This window comes from Neodiprion virginianus, chromosome 6, assembly GCF_021901495.1.
Source record: "Neodiprion virginianus isolate iyNeoVirg1 chromosome 6, iyNeoVirg1.1, whole genome shotgun sequence".
Taxonomy (NCBI): domain Eukaryota; kingdom Metazoa; phylum Arthropoda; class Insecta; order Hymenoptera; family Diprionidae; genus Neodiprion; species Neodiprion virginianus.
Window position 1 is genome coordinate 26112795 of NC_060882.1, and position 22704 is coordinate 26135498.

Below are 22704 nucleotides of genomic sequence, written 5' to 3' on the forward strand. Positions count from 1 at the left end.
TGACCCGCAAAACTCAGCTCTCTGAAACACGCTGCATGCGCTGCAGCAGCAACGGTGCTATTTCACGAATGTATGTGTAAATGCATACATTATACATACATGCATGTATATGCTGCTTTGGATACATGTATGTATCCTCCGCAGCGCTATGCCGCACTTTTTAAATAGGTCACGTGGCTCGGAGCCGTGCTACGGTACACGTATGAATGTACAGACATGCACACATAGGTACGTACAACACCTTCTATGCATTCCTCTCGGAGATATGTTATATTTCTTGTGATACGATATGTACACCTAGTTAAGCCCGTGACGCACGTGTGTCGCAGGCCATTTATAATACTCATCCTCATTGGTCGCTGCACACGTGGATTCTCTTGGTATGAGTTCGGAACGATGCTTGAAAAACCGAGTCAAGAATAACCCCGAAGTAACGTTGAGTCGTTCTTGATACGTACGTATAAAGTAGGTTTGGTGTAGGTATGTTTGTTCCATTATCCACAGACAGTGGGATCGGGTGAAAAGATAACGATATAAGTTCGAGATTTGGGGATGATTTACCAAAATTCAAGATTACACGCAGTTACTCTGCGTGAATACCGATTGCATCAATGTTTTTCATTCGTGTAAATTCGTTATAAATTTATGTCAGGTTTAATTTCGTCGTCTATCCTGCGGTGTAGAAGTATCGGAAAACGACGATGCACGTGAATCATAACGCGTGACACACCGTGCATCACGCGAGTATATAGCTGGATATGTGTCGTCACGTTCCGGCGATATTGGCCCAGGGAGAGAAACGTCCTCCCGTTATACCCTTATCAAATCCCTTCAAAATCCGCACACATATCCATCAGGGTTTCCTTCCCCGGTTGGTAAAGTACGTCACACGCCGCCACCTCTACAGACGCGTATAAAATTCAGTAAAACAGGTATCGTTGAAAAAACTGTTCGAACATTGTTGGGATTACGATAAACGAGGTGCGCCTAACCATTTTGCGCTGTCGCCGATCCTTTTTTGGTAATTGCAACGCAAAATCAGTTTCTTCTGTTTACTCTACTTTTTTAGTTAAACAATGGGAAAGAATAGTAACGGATACTAGAATCTCCGGTAACGTCTAGAAAATTAATTTTCATTTTTCGATTGTGGTAAAAAATGAAAATAGTTAAGGACTGAGCGGTAACCGGAACTAAAAATTATACATGCATATACATCGTAGGTACAAGGTGAGCGGGACGTATTTTTGGCGTCAAAATTTTTCCACCCCTTTCGGTCAGGCGCGAATCGTGACGGTGACGGTTTCGGTCTGCAGGCAAAGACGCCGAGGGGGTCCGAATCGCGCCGAACCTTCCCTGGTCCTCCACCTCCACCTCGTCTTCGTTCACCCTCGCCATCGCCGGCATCGCCATCGCGTACGACGCGCAGTCGTCAGCTTACATTATTGATTGCACGAGCAAGCCAGTCAACGACGAACGAAAAGCCTCCCTCCGCCACCGGCATGTGGGTGTGTCCGTCCGTGTGCGCGTATTATACAACCCCTGCCCACCCCTGTCTCTCTGTTCATTTAACACACCTCCCCGTTGGTTCGCCGTAGCCACTTCCACTTTGCACTGTCACTCCTTATTCTGCATAAAACCAACCCTTACCCGACTCCGGAGCTCTGGACCATATGACTCAAAGGGCTCCTCGCCACCGATCATTTCTCATGCACCGCACCCCCTTTTGTCCACATCCATGGACTCGCAGCGTAAACATTCCGTTCGCGCTTTCTTCGTCGCAGACGAAGTTTTCATCGCGTTCGCTCTTTTTTTTTTTTACACCACTCATCGCGTTCATTGTTCATTGACGCATCGTTTCGATCATTCAAATATCATCACATCCGGACCAGCTGTAAAAATCATTTCCATTTAGATGTCGTAAATGGTACGCTTACAACAGCTGTCCTTTATTTCTTTTTTTTATCCCGAATTGGAGTCTCTACTGTTTTTCGCTTCTTCCAGAAACGGGAAAAATTTTCCTCCAGAGAGATTGTCGTTTGCGTTTCTCTACGAGAGACGGATATTGTCTTAACGCTAATTTTCACGGTACTCAAGTTCTTTTAAAATTGTTTAATTTAATTTTCAAGTATACAACCGTGTTGTAGAAAGGATTATCGCTGAATTTCATTTTTGTTCTTTTCCCTCAATCCTGAATCTTGCGGGGCGTGGTAGAAGTCTTCTTAAAGCGTTGTAGGACGATTTCGTCGTTTTTCCGTTGCACCCAGCTGCAATGCAGCTTTATGAGATATAATATATGAAAATCAATAACTCCAACAAAGACGCGTTCAAACTGTTGAATATAATACACACGGACGTATTGCGGAAATGGAAGAAAGAAAATATATAACTCCGTTTAACCAGGATACAGACGGATAAGAACACGGACCAGAAAAAATCCCTGAGACTTATCACGCTGTGATTGTATCTCTCTCTGCAGGATTTGGACGTGCTGTGCGTCGACCCTCCGTATTCGCTCGTTCAGACCTTCGTTCTGTCAATCAGTTACTCGATTCGGCCGTTTATTGGACATTCCGTTAACCCGGGAAAGCAATCGAGAGGGACAAAATCCCTCCAGCCTATGTACGAGAGCATAGAGCGGATGGTTGTAGCTTGATTTCACGACTGATCGGAGAAGGTTGTAGGTTGTATACAGTTGTCCCTGTAAATGATAACTTTCGCAATTGATTATACCTGCACAGTTCTCCAGCTACGGTAAAGATACACGACGCACGAATTCTGGGAAAGGATTCCCTTCCTCTTCTTCCCGAGTATTGCACAGGTACGTACAAATCGTGTTATAAATCTTCCTCATCAATTTGAGCGAAGAAATTTCGCCGCGGTTTGGATGGGTTTGGTACAAAGGTATGCTCCAGGGTTTAAAGAAAATAGGAGAAGGGAAAAAGAAGTTTTTAAATAAACTAAAATAAAATATAAGGGAAGAGGGACCACTTGAGCTGGTCGAAAAGGGCGACAAAAGTTCATTGTTGACCTTGAATTATTCAACGTTCCGATGTGTAAAAGTCAAGCACGTCACCGCGGGCGGGACGCGGATTTTCAGGTCGATTCTTCAACTGGAGAGTGACTTTGAATATAAAAATACCTTATACACCCTGACACATCGATTATACACGGCTCGGGTCTGGTTCGCAGTCTCGCTCTCGTGAGTGTGACGCCGATAAAACCCAACCCCGTCACGACCAATGCGTGGAAGGTGAAGAAATTAGCAAAGTTTTAAGGGTGGTTCGTTTCACACCGTATATGTATACGATATACGCTTCTTGAGGGATTTATTTTTTTATCTTTTAATTGTTCTTTCTTACTTTTTTTTTTTTTTTTTTCTTTCATAGGACTGAAAATTCGCACCTGCGTGATTTAACGCATAATTAATCCTTTGTGCGATATACTCACCCTTGAGGTGTTTGGGACAGCAGACGAATTCGACACCAGAAAATAGGGATATGCCGCAGGGTAGAAGCATGGCGAAGCTCCGAAGGTTCATATTTCGCTCCCGGCAGGTATCGGCGGCGGTTGAATTCCACCTGTGATGCGGAAGAGAGAGATAGAGAGAGAGAGAAAGGGGGGGGGGGAGAAAGAAAGACAGAATAATAATGTGTGCATAGAAAGAGAGATGAATATGAAAAACGGCATAAAAGAGGATAGGCGTGATGAATGGCGATCGTTTAGCCCGAGATCCTCTTTCGCCACTCGATCATATTACTACAACAACACCGACAACTATGTACAGCAGGTGTGTACACAAAATTTCGCATTCACGAGCCTTTAACAATGCAGTGAACTGGAAACTCTCGGCTTTATCGCTTTGCCCGGATTTCGGACGGCTCGTTATGGCATAAATTATGTATCAGGTCGATACGTGAAATTGTCACACCGCGAAGGATAATTGAGAGGAGAATATGAAAGAAAGATACGGACGGAGCTAATCGTACATTCTTTTTCGTTACGTCGGGTTGGTTAAAAAAATTCTATCCACGCTGTGGATATTCCCTTATTCGTTAACCTTTCGAGTCACGCGTTGATGTGCCGAATCGAAATTTGTAACAAGATATTATTCTATGGTTTTTGGGCTCGCTGGTTACGAATCTGAATATATATACGATAATAATTTACATTACATCGCAATAATTACCCTCGAGTATTGAAAAGCTCTTAGTCCACTATCAGAAATAGCAAAAAACCGATAAGAAATATATTTTCAAAGTTCTCTAAGTATGCGAAAAATGGATATAAAATAGGTGGTAAGAATACTTGCCACTATGACTCAAAGGGTTAACAATGCATACAGAAGAATATCATACCGAAGACATCGATGGTACCGTATGAATATTATAATATACGAGAGAACGAACCGAAATCGCTTAATTTGCTTTGCTTTTTAAATTTTAAACCTAATACCGTCCCGATAATCCCGCCGGTGTGCAAATTTCCTGTTGTATCTTTCAATGCCGATCCTCTGATTATTAGAAAAGGGCCCGAGATCACTAAAAATAGGTAAATTAAATATCTACCTGTGAGATTCCCAGCATTTTGTGTGGTTGTGAAGATGATCGAAGAGACAACCTTCCGGTACGAGAAGAGCATCGCTTTGGAACGGACCCTCTGAAAAGCACAAGATCAAAGATGAACAAGCGTGTTTCAACGACACGTTCCAATTCTACGATACCCGATGCGTCGAGAGACCAAAGCACAGACGACTATACGACAATGCCGGAGCAAATCGATTACGTTACAGGTCTCGACTTTTCCCCGGCAACTCGCGCTAATTGCCTGTATACCTAATGAATATTGAGATCGTGTCTGGGCGAGGGTTTAATTTTCACGGTCGCTGCACGATCGAACCACCCCAAAATCAAGGATATTGCACAATTTGCCAGTTCCTTTGGAGCTCGTACAAGGAGGACACGTCGCGTATCCAGCGACGTTTGTACAACAAGCGACTTAATACCTACGAACGTTAATCCGAATTTGATTGGCACTGGGAATTAGCGAGAGTGACGTTGAAAGCATCCGAGCGTTTTCGCGGTCTCTGCGTGTTTGTATCCGTGCAAACATACACACACACACACGCTTCGGATCATCCCGCATGGAAATTCCCACTCACGACAGACGCCCCTTGGGTATAATTTACGCGAGATCCCTCACTTCGTCTCTTCCGTAACCTCTACAAAGTACAAAGGTACGTACGTGTACGTAGGTCTACACCTAAAAGTCGAGCTTCGAACGAGCGGCGACGGGTGTGGTGATAACACTCGTTCCGACGTCTTTGTAAAGCATCGGAAAAGAAAAAAAATAAAATAAAATAGAAAAAAAAATCGCGCATATTATACCTCAATGCGTTTATACACTAAAACTTTTATCCCCTCTCGATCTACCTTTTTTTCTATAAAAATTACAAGTTTCATTGTATGAGATCGTTTTTCAAAGCTAATATGATAACGCGCAACGAGCGCCAAATTTCGCTGAAAAACACAGACGGGGGTTTCAAATTGTAATTCAATTTTTTTTTTTATTTCACCGTTCGTATATTCGATATACACTGCTGTCTGAGCATTCGTAATTAAATATTCACCCGAGGTGTAATTCACCGTTACTTTGTAATTGTTCTTCAATTAAATCAGTTTCTCAGCTTCAATGAAATATGTTTGATCTAGTAATTACTCGTTTTTTCTTTTTTTTTCTTTAATTTTTTTTGTCATAATTTTCACGAAATTTCGTTCAGACCTCGAAATGTTTCAACGCAAGATTCTTCAATCGAAGGACCCGCAGGACACACGCGTACCTGTACGGTATGAAAATTTGATTACCCCGGAATTCCGTGAGATGCGAGAACAAAGCGATCGGCGGATTCGTCGCTTTCGGCAAAGCCTCCGGCAATTTCCACAAATGAGACAATCTCGCGTCGCTGTCCGTAACGCTACGATATATCTCGCGACTCGTAATACAAATGCAATTATAATACAAAAGCTATGCGCGATTCGCGTGTCTAACGAGACGATAAGTTTCAGGATACACGCGCGTGTATCCTTCAAACATGTATACATATATTACAAAAATGTACGCGAAACTCGTGTGCCGATCGTCGACATGACGTATTGACGCGAAACGAGGATTGGCAATGGATATTTATAAGGGGGAAAACTCGAATGCCACGTGTGTTATTGAAATTCAATCCGTACACATTCGTACAAATGTGATACACGCCCACACACGCATATATATATATATATATATATATATAGGTGGGTGGCTTTCCTACGTCAGGAAAAATCGAGAACAGAAGCGCGATGTACAGTTCGAGCAATGAAGAAACTCTTTGTGATTTGTTTACGGCGATGGATCGATGGGTCGTATAAAAAAAATAAAAAAAAAAAAAAAAAAGGGAGTATCGGCTTTTCGTCCGCCTCTGTGTTCGAATACCGGAAAGATGGGAAAGGGTCGGGTCGTTGCTGCAATATTTCGCGAGGTGCCGGGATCACCGTGCGAGAGTAAAAGAGAACGAATCGAGTTAGGAAATTTGAAGACAAAACGAAAGAAAAAAAAGAAAAAAAAGCTCCCAATTATTCTCGTCACTCTACGTCCTTCCTCCGTTAATTTATAAGCTGAAGACGACACGATATCGTGTCTGGTAAATTCGGCAGTTATATCGAGGGTGAAACCGCAGAGTTTGGACGAAAAAAAAAAAAAAAACGGGAATATCAACCCCATGGAGGGTGTCGCTTATACTCGCGGCTTACGGAGCCCCGTAGCTACTGTTCTTCTTATAGTTTTTCTTTGTCTTTTTCTTCTTGCCAAACTTTTCTCCCTTGTATTTATAAATAAATCTACGCAACCCCCGCGTCCCGTATTGTTAGGTCGACATTTACAGCCTGCTATATATATATATATATGTATACTTGAAATATTCTGTATATTATGGCGAATTGGAAAGGTTGAAATATGCTCTTTCCGAATCGTTTATCAGGGTCACCTGTGGATGTATTTATAAGGGACGTATCGTATAATATACATATATATATATATAAATATACATATTATACGTATTAAACCGTTTTATCGAATTAGGGAAAAGGAGCCGCGTTTTTTCCATTCCGTCATTTTTTTTTTTTTTTATCTTATATGCCCTCGTTCCCCGATTATACCATCCATATTTCTGCTTCGATAAGGCATAACATCTCCAATCTACGAGATAAAAAATATTACAACTCTACGCCGGAATTTTTATCAAGTCCACGCGACTAAACTGTTGTGAAAAACAAAATAGAGAAATAATTATAATCACTGTGGCATAAGATGGAAAGTAAGAAAATAAAAAAAAATAAACAGTGAAACTTGTGTGTAAATGACGATGGATTAATTAACAAAAATGAACAGAAAAAAAAATTAGCATAATACGCCATCACGTTGCATCTATAATAATAAAAACCGCAGAGATGCGAATCATCCAAATTTTTCGTCCTCGTAATTATAATGGTATTTATATTACAATTATCCTTATTGCAGAATACAGCGAGATTTTCCAAAATTGTAATTCATCATTTTTTTCTTTTTCACATTATTATTATTATACCTTAACAATTTGTCAAAGTACCTTGATCTAGCAGAGTAAACGGCTTGCGTTTGTAATTTAATTTCAGTAATGACTGAAAAAATGACCCTAAACAAGACAACGCGAAACGGTAAAGTTCCGTAATCAGATCATTTCATGCAAGAGGAAGAAAGAAAACAACAAAATTCGTCACGTTAAACGATCGCGATACAGATCGAAAAATTTCGCGCGTCTTGAGCTATACTTACCTTGGCGTATAAGAAACAATACGCCATTGATGTGAAATTTGCATCGCGATCGACGACGACGACGGAGTGTTTGAACCACGTTTGAACGGATACCTACTTGTGACGGTGACGTAATTCGTCGCCAGGCGCCTCGAGCACCTCAGGTAGGTAGTTATAAATTTAAGGTGAAGGTGTACGTAATAATCCGTGAGTTTTAGGTCGCGACGTCGTCGGCGAACCGCGTTTCGGCAGCATTGTCGCGTCTTGTGATATACATACGTACATATATATATGTGTACACGTATACCTTTGGCCGAATTGTTGTGACACAAAAAAGCGAACTTGTTATACGAGCATCGGAACTTCAATTTCGAAAATCTAATCTTCTACAGCGTTTTCTCAGTTTCAGTATATCGCAACTGTTTTTTATTTTTCAACAGGTCAAAAGGTATTCAAGGATCTCGAATAACCTTTGAAAGAGTAGATTTATCATAAATTGATAACGAGATTTTTTTTTTTTTTTTGTAGAGCGTCAAATGCCCGACAAAAATACGTTCCGTGGACTTGTCGGTAAACTAACGCGTCGACGAGTTATAAAACTCCAGATTTTGAAAACAAAATTTCCCATGTTATTTAAACGAAGGCACCTCTGAATTAATTAATATTAAAAACTGAAACTTGGACAGCATCTTTTTCACCTCATTTCGAACAACATATTTTCGGCTTGGATTTAGAAAAAAAAAAAAAAAGAGACAGTTAAAAAATAATCTAAATTCTCTGCGTTATACGATTATTGTTCGGGTAAAAAAAAAAAAAAAAATAAAAAAAAGTTGCCAAATTTTCTCCCCTCAAGTATAATATATTAGAGAAAATTTCTCGAACATTTTACTACCACCGTAAACAGCAAGAACACGCACACGCGTTGGCGTGCGATAAAATGCCGAAAGCTCAACTTCCACACGTACACGTAGTAAGTCATTAGAGATCCTTTGACGTGAAATTCACACGTGGCTTGGAACGTACATAATTATAGATCCCTTTGATCGTCTTTTATACCTACGTATAATATAATGGCATACACAATACGCTCTCAGTCCATTAGGCTTGCTTCTCCTGTGAGGATATATTGATTTTCTTCACACGTAGGTCGAGACTTTTTTTTACGTTTGGTACGTACGTACGTACGTGCGATACAACGATACGCGGACACGTCTATCGACCCCGCGAATCGCTTCCGACACGTATTCGCGCGACTAGCCGAACGAAGAAGGCGGGCGAATCGTTGCAAATACTGCAAGGTGGTGCAATAATATACGGGAAGCATTGAACCGGGGAATGAAATGCCGGTGTTGCAAACACCGACGTCTTCGTCGGCGTATCTCATGCGGGGACGAGGCTTGGTGCACCCTTGGGTTCGTGCCATCCACTCGTTGATCGAGGGGCGTATTAATATCGTTTGGTGAACGAGTCGAGGAGGCACGGCAGCCGCCTTTGCGCCAAAGTCTCTGACTCACTTTGACGGAAAAAGAATTTTCTCTCGGCCGCGGCGTCTCGGAGTGGTTCTAATCACGGGCAAAGATACGCCGACATATATATATATATATATATATATATATATATATATAATATAATATACCTATATGCGTATGTAAGAATGTTCAACTATTTTCAATATTTACCTAAACCGAAAGATGTTGCAGTTATGAATATAAAATTAAAGCATGATTTTTTTAACTCCAATAAATCAGAAAATGTAAGGTGTGTTGGCGGGGTTGACGTTTTTTTGAGGCGAATTTGAAAAGTTCCGAAAACGCCTAATTCCGAATTATTTGGTGGTGAAAGTTGAAGCGAAGATGTCAAACTTTGAAGAAACAACAAAATTTCGAGTGGTCGGAAAGCCGACGGGTCAATGTTCCGAAAATTCAAGTTACGATAGCGCAAATTTCCGAAAAGTATAATTGCGGAAAATAAAGTTTGCTTGGGGTAAAATTTACTCAAGGAGTGGGTGCAAAGAATGAGAAAATCAAAGTGGTGAAATTTCACGGAAACAGAAGTTCACAGAATTGAAAATCTTGGATCATTTGGAATTCCGATGTTTCAGATTTTTTAATTTTTAAAAAAACCTTTCGGCATTTTGTCCCTTCGGAACTTGTCACCTTCGGAACTTTGATTGTCGAGATTTGAACCATTCGTAACTTTGATGTTTCGTCAACGTTTGATTTCTTTACTTTAAGTTTCGCCAGCAAAATATTCGGAATTTGGCGCTTTCCTAGCTTTTCAAATTCGGAACATCAACCCGCGACTGTAAATGTGTTACTATTATCGCTATGATTGTCGATTACGTTCACTTGTACCATATTTTATTGTAATTATTGCGACAATAATTTGACGTTGGCTCGACAATAAATTAACGTCACAGCTTCGTTTGACTGAACAAAATCGCACGAGTTAACGAAAGAAAGAGGTATTACAAACATTGCGACAATCAGAAAATATTGTTCAAGTGCTCAAATTTATAATAATATTTAAATCACCGTATCGATATCAATAAATTTTACCAGAATTTTTCAATTTCTCTGCTATAACAATAGTTTTTTCTTCTTCTCGTATAATTATAAGAGTTATTTTCCACGCGGTTGGGTTTACACGGCTAATCCGCGATGCGCGCCAAAGAATTTCACCTTTGTCGAGTGCGGGCGAATGGCTGGCATAAACTTACCGAGGCATCGATAGGGCCGAACCCATCGTGAAAGCTTGCACTTGGTTCGTCCGGGTTTGCACCATCCGCTCACTCTGACGTAGTGGGTAGACTCGACGATGTTCGTTATGTCCCGGCTCGGGTAAGCCTGAAAATTTACGAGAAGATGGTTAATTTCATTAAAATCGTAAACCGAATCTCTCCGTCGCACGACGTCGAGCTTATCGTTAGTCGCGTCGCCGTGACGATGCGTGTTTAGAAAAAAATTAACGTTACTTCGCCAAATATGCCTGTCTGAAATTCAGGATTAGTAACCAACGAAACACGTCGATCAATGTATTTCGAAAAGCAAACTCTCCGAAAGTGCAGATTTTCAACATTGTAGAGTAACGAATTTCTTGCCGTTGTTTCGTTTCGTTCGTTAACCTCGCTGTAACTTCAGCCTGATCGTTTTCTCGCGGATAAATGGGGGGGGGGAAAGAAAAGAAAGAACGAAGAAGAAGAAGAAAATCGCGTCACTTTTCCCGAAGAAGCCTGCAACGGCATATTGAATCATATCTGCAAGAGCAATTGCCGCGACTTGTGCCGTTCGCTAAGCGATACCGCACTTTTCTCGAGATTTTTTACTTTTTTTCCTACATCTACTTCTTTCCTGCTTTTATTTTCCCTTCTTCTATCTCTTCCCTTTCGCCTCGGATTTACGAGTCCGGAAAACGCGCGTTAAGGTGAACACGAGATAAGGGTGATTTTCCAGACAGTGAATATAGCTCCTTACGATTATACCTCATATGTCCTCCATATACGTATGATATGTCATCCAATGTCCAACAGTGGCAAGTATGCTTACCATCTATTTTGTATCCATTTTTGGTATACTTAGAGAACTTTGAAAATATGTTTCTTATCGGTTTTTTGCCATTTCTGATAGTGGACTAAGAGGTTTTCAATACTCGACAGTAATTATTGCGGTGTAGTGTAAATTATTATTATCGTTGGAAACAAATTGATTGAAGAAGATCGTGAATATTGAAGGAATAATTCATTTCCGCGAAAATCACCCCTCTACGCGTGCACGTGTTTTACTTAAATTATAAGTTCTCGGGGTCGCTGATTACGAATCTGAAATCGGATTTTGAAACTTCGGTATGGCGAATCCGATAAGCGATCCGAAAAACTCGTGAATATAGTTTTTTGATCGGGTTTGATTAAATTTGAAATTTTCGTGCACCGTATCGGATCCACGATCTCGAATCCTCAAAACCCAATTTCATATTCGTAACCAGCCAGTCGAAAAACCATGGAATACCATCTCGTTACGAAACTTTACCCGGCATAATAATTTCTGACCAAAAGAGTTATAGGCGTGAGAAAATAGCGAGACTGCATCGCCCGGCGCCTGCTGCAGCTGTAATATCCTACGACATGTATAAATCTATACGTGTACGTATATAAGTGGTCCAATATCGCGCCTTACGGCACGTTACTTTGTCTACACACACACACACACACACACGCAAGTATAATATCCCGCTCATGTGTATGTAAATTATGTGTACAAGATTAGATGCGCTTCGGTTGGTAGGTACGTAGGTACGTAGGTGGGCAGGTATAAGGTATTTGCGTGGGTGTAAACCAACTCTTTTTAACCAGACGACGACGCCCTGCCTCCTGCACTTTGACGCTGCGTTTGTTGTTACGTAGGTAACGATGTGTGATATACGAACATGCATGCGTACACGCAGTTTTATATTTTTTATATGCCTTTCCCTTCTCTCGCTACGTCGTTTGTAGGAGTAATTGTAAAATTTCGCGTACGCGACATACGATATTACGGCAGGAAAGTTTGCACTTCTTCTGCGGAAACAGTGTTGAAATGGGGAAAATTTATTTCGATTCGAAACAAATCTACACGCGAGTTCGAAATTTTATTACCCGGTTTCGTTGATCGCATTGTTTTTATGGCCGTAGACACTCAAAAGATCCGATTTATACTTTAGGTATGGTTTATGCGCGGGGGCGCGAGCAGAATTACGGATGAGCAGAACAATATGTAAAATGGAGGTTTAATGGATTTTGTGAGTAAGTATACGAAGGCGAATGTACGGGGAAGGTATATAAGATTAACGATGTATTGTCCGCGTGTAATAGTCGATGAATAATCACCTCGTCTACTCGCCTTTGCTTGTATTATTAAATTTCACAAAGTTGTCGAACAAAACTTGAAGAAAAGAAAAAAAATTCTTCGCTAATACTTTATCATCGTTACCGTGTTAATTTATATATTACACCGAAATGAAGAATAATCACTTACAATTAGCCCTTTAACTGACGCGCCTAATTAAGGTATCTATTATACTTATACGTTGTAGGTATTAGGGTGATCCTCACTCTTAGCCCAGTGAAATTTCTCGTTCCGACACTCTCTAAACCTGTTACAAATCATTCAAAAATAAACCTGTCTAAAATTTCAACTCCTCCGTGGTTTTTCTCCATTCGGAGTTGATCCTCGGGAAGGGAAACGACAAGTTTTTCAAGAAACAAAATTTTTTTTCCCCCTTCTCTCTTAGTGACAGGCGTAACAAAATTTTCTACTAATTCTCTTAATGGTTTCCGTCGAATTATTTCTCCAGAATACGATGATAGGACGACAAAATTTGAAATCGCAAATTTTTCGTACAATTATCAGTAAAAAAAAAAACGCGTCCACTTTTTAATGATTGTTTAAACGGCACCGCGATTTGATCAGCCTGCAGTTGGTTAAAATACTTGATTATCTAAATTAAAAAACAGTGTCTCGAGATGATACAGCAAAAAATTTCAATCTTCTAATTTTTTTTCCCCCATTTTATTTCTCTCCCTCTCTATAATTCAATTATAAACTTCGCTCAGGTAAAAAGAAACTCAGAAATATATAAGCGACATTCTCTACAGGTACGATACTCTATATGTATAATCCACGGTGATAAAAATAACCGGGTTCGGTAGATAAAAAAGTGGGAAAGAAAAAAAAAACAAAGAACAAAAAATAGACGGAAAAGCCGCCCCTGGACCGCAAGGGTTGCAGAGTCGAAGACCGAAAGAATAGGGAGAGAGTGAGGACCAGACGTTGAAGATAAAAATCGACTCGAGGTAGAAAAGCTTGAAATAAAGATTCGAAGCAGAAGCACCAAAGTCCTGAATCGTATAATAGCCTGGCTAGCTCTGTCTCTATCCGTAACACATAGGTACGTACGTGCATACCGCACACGTATACGTATACGTGAGAGAAAGGAAGGAACGATAAACGGACGAGTCTTGGAAAATTAAAAGCTACGCCCGCAGTCTCTGGATTCCAGATTCCGGAGTCTCGAGAAAGTCTGTATAACGTATACTACGTACGCGTATACCTGTATATTGTATAAACATACACACACGTACGTTTCTGCATACTTACACACCCCGAAGGCGTTACAGAATTTAAGACACAATATCGGCATCCGTCCACGTCTATTACCTTATAGGTACCCCACCTACGTCTCACAGCGTGGCATTCCACGCGAATCGGATGGTAGCGAGGAATTGACGACGAAGAAATGTTCAGCCTTTAAAACGAAGAATTCTTTTTGCCAGGGTATAATAACTCGTGAGAAACGTCCGAGAAAATGTTCACCGAAGTTCGTCAAACCGTTCCACGTTTTTGCAATAGTTGATTTGAATTTTGGATAAATCCATTTACAACGACGAGTCGATTGGTTTTCAAAAACAAAAAAAGTATTATAGCAAATACCCAAGTTATTAATTTGAAAATTCTTTGCCATGCCGACACAAATTTCACACCGAAAGTAAGAAATATATAATACAATATTCGAAATTTACGTTCGCGTGTCGTACGAAGTGTATGTAATAAAATTCATTACATATCCAATGCTCAACGGTAATTAGTAATTACCAATTTGAGAATATGGAATACCCAACGCTGGCACATCGGTGCGTTGACTCCCGTGGTATCTGTACAATATATTTACCTCCCATTTCTCCCTCCGGCTCGAATAAACGAACCAACGAACCAACCCACCCACCAAACCAGCAACAGCAGCCAGGAGTAAGTAGAGTGACTCAGGAAACAGTCCCCTCGAGTCACATACCGGGTGACGCGATCGAGTCGCTGTCTCCTCCCCCTTCATCCCCCTTCATCCACCTTTTATTCCTGCCTATACGCACCCTTGATGTAATATTAGGAAGGTATAGGTTACAGGAGAGGAGGAGGACGAAGAGGACCCGCAAGCAGCGCGAATAAAATAACGTCGGACCAGCTTTTATTTTCGCGATACATCCGGACATATTGTATCGTATACCTATGCACTTGCGTGCCCTCCTCCTGGCGAAAAAAACCACTTTCCGAAATTGTATATCGAAATGAAATTGGGCACGACGTATGTCTTAGGTGTATATAGGCGTGATACAACGACACGGTATACGGTGAGGCATTCGACGCCGAAACGAATTTTTATTTTTTAGGTTTCATGTACGGCGTACGAAAACCACGGATTTGATTTTTACCGCTCTGAAAAACGGGGAAACCCGTTTTTCGAAATTTTCTCACCAATTCTTTGTTGAAAAATTAGAATTTTTACACCAAGATGGATGTTAAGAGGCGAGACAAGTAATTGCAAAGCGGTAAAAATCGAATTGACCGTGAATTTGTATGCTTTTTTTTTCTTTTTAATTTATATATTCGACTCGATTTTTCCCCACTTTTAAATCACTCGTTCCGCCTAGATGTTTCTTTCCTTTACCTTCGATTTTTTTCTTCCCTTTCTTATTCTTTGACGTAATTTTCATTTTCGCTCTCCCTTTTATCACCTTTTACTTTAATTTCTCGTCGGTTTCGACAGCGGCGCCGTTGCGACGCGACGTGTAGAATCGAATGCAAAGGCGTGTCGAGGGACGATGAGGGGGTAAGTCAAAGAGGGGTGGTGTGATGGTCGGATCGTTTGAAAAGCTTCGCGAACCGCGCAGGCATCCAATTCTTCTCACCGCGGGTAATTGAAAATTATATCAACGACAAGTATTATCGAAACACAGAAAATGTCATACTACAAATATACAACCGCATAATGTGTATAATATTAAGTGATAACTTTGCGCTTTTACGTACAACAATAATACAAGTGTCTTCGTTTTCTTATTTTACTTCTCCATTCAACGAGCTTTTCAACGACTTTTACCTACAGTATATTATGTATTTTATTATGACAATAACATCTCTTTCGGAACTGAAACGCTTCGAACTCATTTTTACGTTCCATGTATTGCACTATAGAATATATATTTTACGTATAACCTTTAGTATTAAGTTTATATTTGTTTCAGAAATTTTTACTCTTATTTCGTCTTCTTCTTCTTCTTTCAATTGTTATTAATACAATGTAAACCGCGGGCTAAATTACAACTTGTTGGAAATAAAATTATAAAAATTGCGGCTAACGATTTATTGTAGAGGAAATTTCCCTCCTCTTGTAAAAACTCACCTGTTTGCAGTACTCGAGGATCTCGAGTTTGTCTGTCAGGCAACCCTTCTTGTCGGTGGACGAGACCCATCTACCTTGATCGCCGATGTGTTGCGTCAAGTAGGTTTCACCCGCCTCGCAGAGTGTCGCAACCTTGATGAGATATGCGAACAAAGATGCTTGCGATAAGTATGCATTGTCGTTGATATCGGCGAAAAATACAAAAATAAAAAAAAAACAAACACAAAACTAACGTTTCTTCTTTCCACGTATTTATTTATGTATTATTTTTAATTAAATTCCTACGGTTTTCGTTCTGCATATCAAATCAAGCAAGCCTCGAAAGCTCGACCGCAATGAGATAATATTATTTCATGCATAATTAAACGGACCCGGTAAATTATTCATTTCGTGCTTCTTTTTGACCTCTAAAAACCGACGATGAATTCTCCTCCGACTTTCGTTTCAATTAGAGAATAAACAATTTAATTTTCAAGGGGTTTTCATACCATATTGTGATAATTTGCAGAATCGAAAAACTGGATCTCTTGTATACTACGAGTTTTATACGTTTTGTACATAATCACGTGTCACAGTTATTTATATGCTTATAGAGCAAATTTTTTCGCGATGTATCTCGTTTATTAGTGGCGGTAAGTTTTGCAGAGCTGTGCTGTAATATTGATCATGCACAAATAAGTTCCAAGAGCTTCGTTACTCGGCACACAAAGTCTTTCATAATTTCTGCAGGGGTGGAACAGTTCCCTTAATTATGTATATACATATACATATATACATAAATATCTAGAGTAAACACTGTTAAACACTTGAATGCTTTTTTCCAATTTACCTGAGGTTCCCACCTTCCGCCGGCTGGTGCCAATTCAAGTCTCTCCGAAACAGCCTGAAACAAGCGATAGAAAACACGCAAGCATTAATTACCGGTCATGAAATTATCCAGAAATTTGTCGAATTGAATAAAAAAAATTGATAAAAAAAAAAAAAAAAAAAAAAAAGAAAGAAAGTAAAATAAACCAACAACGTTTCACACAACGTCATCGGTGGTACGATTGGCAACATTTGCACGTAGAAATAATCCAACGAAGGAACATATCATAATAAAGCGCTAAATGAATATGATAAACTCGTACGGAGATGTAAAATATGAGACGTATACGTAATTGAAAACTGGTCTGCAGGTAGGTATATTATATTATATATTATTAAATTTCGCAACGGAGGCAGAATTCAGCGCGTATATTACGTCTGCGGCGCGGAACGATGAACTCGCAAAGCAGGATATCGAAGGATAAGAACGACTTCATCCCAGCGCCTGATAGAACCGACATACATACCTCTATATGTATATATATGTATGTATAGATTATATATGTTACATAGAAGATGATAGCGGGACGGGCTGATGGAATATCGATTGTCAGAATTTGCAGAGCGACGACGAAGAAGTGATATTAGAGGAGCGACTGACCTCATCGCGGTACGTAAAACGACGTCATCGAAACACGAGTGACTGTAATTCAACCGTTTGCGAAACGTCGAAGGCTCATTAGTGGGTATCCAATTTATTTGAGAGAAACGAATTAACGTTTTTAAATTTAACGTTTTTCATGCGTTATTTTAAAAACAGAATGACGGTGGATCAACCGCTGGAAGGATATTTTTAACCTAGAATAAAAAACGAGAGAGATTTTGAAGAAAGTTGCAAAAATGCAAGAGGAGATATTCAGTTTTACAAATATGGCGTCAATTTGAAGGGAATAGGTTTTATTCTTGTGAAAAAATCGGAATTTATATGCACCTCCTACAATCCTATCTTGTCTGAAAAAAAAAGTAAATAAATAAAAATAAAAAATAGAAAAAGATTGTCAAGACGAAAGAATAATTGCGCAGCCACGTCGTCGGATGCATTTTTTACAAATGAATTTCAACTTCTTAACGACAAAAGTTTGGGGATTTTCACGAGTACGTTGGTTGTTAGGTAGGTACTTTTGAATAATAATTTGCGTTGTAGCATAATCGTGTTCTGGTTTCTCGAAACGAGGCAACGGAGGCCCGCCTTATTCCCTCCTCCCCTTATTTCCTTCCGCTGGTGAATAAAATAATTATAACTTGCGTATACTCGGAATATCCAATGAGAATTTACGCGTACGCATATCGGTATACGTTACATGCGATAAGTATGTTCGTACACGGATACACGTAAGTGAAGCGAATAGAAAGAGAGAGTAAGCGAGAGGTTAAACAAACGTTAAACTCTATCAGATTCTACTTTAAACTTTACTTTTTAGGAGGAGGTACGAGGTACCCTGAGTCCGAATTGCCCTCAAAATGGCCGACGGAACGGACTCGGTTCCTTCGAAGGATCGATATAACATAGCCACGTGTAATACCGAAGTTTCGAAGCGTGCGATAAACGCCCCGGACGCTTTACGAACGTCTTACAATTTATTAATTAAGACCCGACCATCGACCACGATGTCCGACAAGACTGTTATACAGAGTCAGAGAAAATAAAAAAAAAAAACACATTCGTTAGCGTGTATAGTTGTTGGGAAAAATTTTGCCAACGTGTACGCGTAGGTTCGATTTCGATTAATTTTAAAAATCAATAGGGAATGATATGCGAATGTCGGAGCTTGGGAAATGTTCTTTTATCACGTGTATTCGGGATGCTCGATTTATCATTCAAGTCTCATCTGCGGAATCGCGAACGTGGGTTTAACAATTTATATCCAAAGTCCGAGAAGACAGGGAAAAAGTGTGCGTCGGAAACAAGCCGGCAGATACGAGCCTGCGTAGAATATTTGAAGCCACGTTTCTCACTCTGCGTATAGTTAATGTAACCCTTACGCTTCACACCGGGGTTAAAATAAGCCCACGTCATGTTCGCCGTAAGTCCCATATGACAAACATCCAAAATAAACTCATTTCATCGAAGATAAATAATGAAATATCGTAACAATCGTTGTTTCGATATATTTAAAAAAATTCAACCTCACTCAATTAAACAGTTGTACCTTTTTTTCATCCCGCAGCATGTCCGTATCTTTTTTTTTTTTTTTTTTTCTCGAAAAGAGTATCCGTGTCTTGAGAGTGACTCAGTCAATCTTTGGTTCGAAGTACTAAAAATTTAGTGAGTTATGATTTTTTAAGTAGAACGATCCATTTCCCCGGTTTTTTATCGTTTTATGAATTTTTTTTTCCACATTCAGATGCCAATTTCATTTTTCCAAGAATAACTAACTTGCCTTGAAATATCATAGTTAACAAAGAGTATCCCAGAATTTTTTCAAGTTGTTGGAATCGATATTGTGCGGCGTTAAAAAAAAAAAAAACATTTATCGCATAGATGGATAAACGTAAAATCCTCGTAGCTTCGCCCTCTTCGTATTACAATACGGATAAAAAGAGAAGAGCGGATAAATATGGAGAATAATCGGGCAAAGAACACGCTACATCTCGAAAGTAAAACACAGGTATAATCGCGATTGTAAGGATCAAAAGCATCGGGTTTGAGATGAGCTGGGATAAAAGGATTATTCGCGGTTCATCTGGCGCGCGATATACGTTACGAGCGAATCATCGTCGCACTCGTTACAAACTATAAAGTAGGTATAATAAAACAAGCCGCATCGTAGACCCAGGAATAATAATAACAGTTGTGGCTGTAACAGTGGCCTGGATTTCACAATCAAAACTTTTCCTGCGGAGGAATATAGTCGTGAGAGTGAAAAGGGTTCTCCCTGCACGTTCCGTGAAAATTCTCCTCTCATTTTCACCTAGAAATATCCAACAACCTACAATCTGTCCTCGGCTTGCCGGAACGAAGCAATTGCAGTACCAAAAGCGTTATTTAACCCTTTGAGTCAACTTTTGTAACAAGATAGCGGTCTGTAGTTTTATTGGTAGCTGGTTAAGAATCTGAAAGCAGAATTTAAAAATTCAAGAGGGCGGATCCGATATGGTGGTCGTAAATTTTAGATTTAATAAAATCCGGTCAAAAAACTATTCGCATGAGTTTTTGGGGTCGCTGATTGAATTCGCCATACCGAAGTTACAATATCTGATTTCAGATTCGTAATTAGCGACGACGAAAAGCCCTGGACAGAGTTTTTTCTCCGGATTCGATCGAGTTTGAAATTTTAGTCCGCCATATTGGATCCGTCGTTTTGAATTTTTTATATCCGATTTCAGATTCGTAATCAGCGACCCCGAAAACTTATAATTTATGTAAAACACGTGTACGCGTAGAGGGGTAAATTTCTCGGAAATGAATTATTCCTTAAAATTTTCACGATTTTTTTCAATCAATTTGTTTCCAACGATAATAATTTACATTACATCGCAATAATCACTCTCGAGTATTGAAAACCTCTTGGTCCACTATCAGAAATAGCAAAAAACCTATAAGAAATATATTTTCAAAGTTCTCCAAGTATGCGAAAAATGAATGTAAAATAGGTGGTAAGAATACTTGTCACTATGACTCAAAGGGTTATGCATATATTTGTACTAATTAGAGACAGTAAATTCGCACTATCAAAGTCATTTGATTAAGATGCGTATATAATTCGTTACATTCAATTAACTCGATCACTCCAACAGCCGACATTCACGAATAACCATATTATCCAGGTCGCTCTCGTACGCGAAACGTTCCAATTTGAAAAAAATGACATCTTCATGCATTTAACCTCAACCACAGGAGTTTTCCTCGAGTTTTTCCGGCTCCGTGTCTATCGGATTAGCCTCCATCCAAGGCCTCTACGGTGATAATACACTCGAGGCGACGCAAAGCGTTGCGGGAAGTTTCGTTCTTCCACGACTGCAGCAGCATTGGGGGTTTCCTTCAGCCCTCCGGCTCGATCCGTCCACCCCATTTTCTTCTTCCTCCTCCGCGAACAACGCCGACTGAAATCGTTCGATTTTCGCCAACGTATTCGCCATTGGGCGCGAATGGACAAAGTGCTGTGGATGCGGACGTGGTGGCTTTTCGGCGAAACGAAGAGGAAAAGATAAAGTAAAAAAAAGAAAAAGAAAAAGTGGAAACGAGGAAAGGGGGAAGCGGGAAAATTTAGGTGACGGTGGTAAGCGCGTTGTCTTCCTGTGTACAGGACACGTACAGGGGGTATTTATCCGCAGGGTGGGGATGACTGCCGGTAGAGGAAAGGAGGGCGAAGGGGGTAAATGGCGGAGCGACGAAAGGGTTCATTTCCGGTCCCATCTCGCCCTCCAGCTGCCGTATACATTTATGGTGTTGGTGGTGGTGGGGGTTTAGCACCGGCCGCGTTAGGGTTGATTGGTTGATTAAAGTCCGCGTGACGTCACTCCTGATTCGCGGGGGTCGAGAGACGGATAACGGCGAAAGCTCTGCGCGGTGTGTGGATTATATAAGGTACCTGCCGGTGCTCTGAATCGGACATATCGATTCGCTCGGGGACAACAAAAGCGGCAAAACCACCCCCAGAGGCCAACCTCGCGCCAAGTGTAACCTTACGAAAACGACTCTTACAGTTAGCCGCAGAGGTGGAATATCCTCGTAAATCCAGGCGTCTAATACTCGAGACAAAAGGCGCAATTATCACTAGCAGTCAGGTTGCACGGACGGTGTTGGAGCCGAAACGATTCGACCGAATGTTTTGCGTTTCTGCATCGTAAAAGCCGCGCGACGATGGCTTTTCGATTCCTTTCTTACACCATGTGTAATAATAAACGCGAATACAACGCGTCCGACTTTTATGGAATATGGTTTCGTGTGTCGATGCGTAGATGTTGATTCGAATTGGTCAGGAACGTTTTTTTACGGTACGATCGAAACCGCTGGATGACTTCGGTCAATTTAAACACCGCTATTTTTTACAGGACAACGCGTGAGAATTATTCGCTTTTTACATAAATCAAATTCGAAAAACTTTGAGTCGATTTTTCTTTCTCCTACACCTCGAGGGCCGATGCTCGCGTGTAATATTACGCATAAACGATCCACGATCGGTTTGATTCGCATCGTTATTCTCTGCGCGAACGATGATCTAACGCCTCTGCGTGTGTAATTCATACCGAATGAAACTGAAAGGCTTGGCTTATTCGGCTTGAATTAGCATATTGTAACAGACAGATCTCGATTGTAATTTTGAGCAGGAAAGGAGGAGGCCTGAAGCGATTTCGAATCATGAACTGCAAGGTCCGTTCTCAAGAGTCGTTTAAACCGATCGATTTTCCCTCAATTCGAAACTTCGCAATTATGTACGTAAACACCGATCGATGCCTCGAAAAATTGACAAACATTGATTGCCCTCTTTTAATTTTCAAAATGAGAAATTCGCGGTTGTTTCAATACACGCACCACTTTCAACACTCCAGAGAGTTCTCGAGGAGATGATATGCGACATGTAGGCATAATGCATATTACATATGCCCCCCTCGTAGTCTGAAGAGCAGTGTGTTCAACGCGGCGAACGACGACTTCCCTTCAACTATGACTATTTGACTCATTCGCGACGACGTCATGCATCTATATATATACACATATATATATATATATATATATATATATATATATATACATATACACATGTATGTAGGTGTGGCGAATGACATAACATTATAGCTAGTCATGCTGCAGCAGTTTTGTTCTTCGCCAAATAAAAAGGCGAACAATGCCATCGG

The 22704-nt window shown here is 40.3% G+C and overlaps 1 protein-coding gene across 3 annotated transcripts in view; it reads right to left on the bottom strand.

The window, feature by feature from the left end:
* LOC124307761 (amyloid-beta-like protein) overlaps positions 1 to 22704 on the bottom strand; it is a 39178-nt gene that overhangs the window by 8457 nt on the left and 8017 nt on the right. For all 3 annotated transcript variants that reach the window (XM_046769817.1, XM_046769816.1, XM_046769814.1), the window contains exons 2-6: positions 16868 to 16921; positions 16039 to 16170; positions 10550 to 10676; positions 4566 to 4656; positions 3448 to 3578 (exon numbers count right to left, since the gene is read on the bottom strand). In XM_046769817.1, coding sequence (XP_046625773.1) covers positions 3448 to 3578; positions 4566 to 4656; positions 10550 to 10676; positions 16039 to 16170; positions 16868 to 16921 — 535 coding nt within the window. The remainder of the gene's footprint in view (positions 1 to 3447; positions 3579 to 4565; positions 4657 to 10549; positions 10677 to 16038; positions 16171 to 16867; positions 16922 to 22704) is intronic.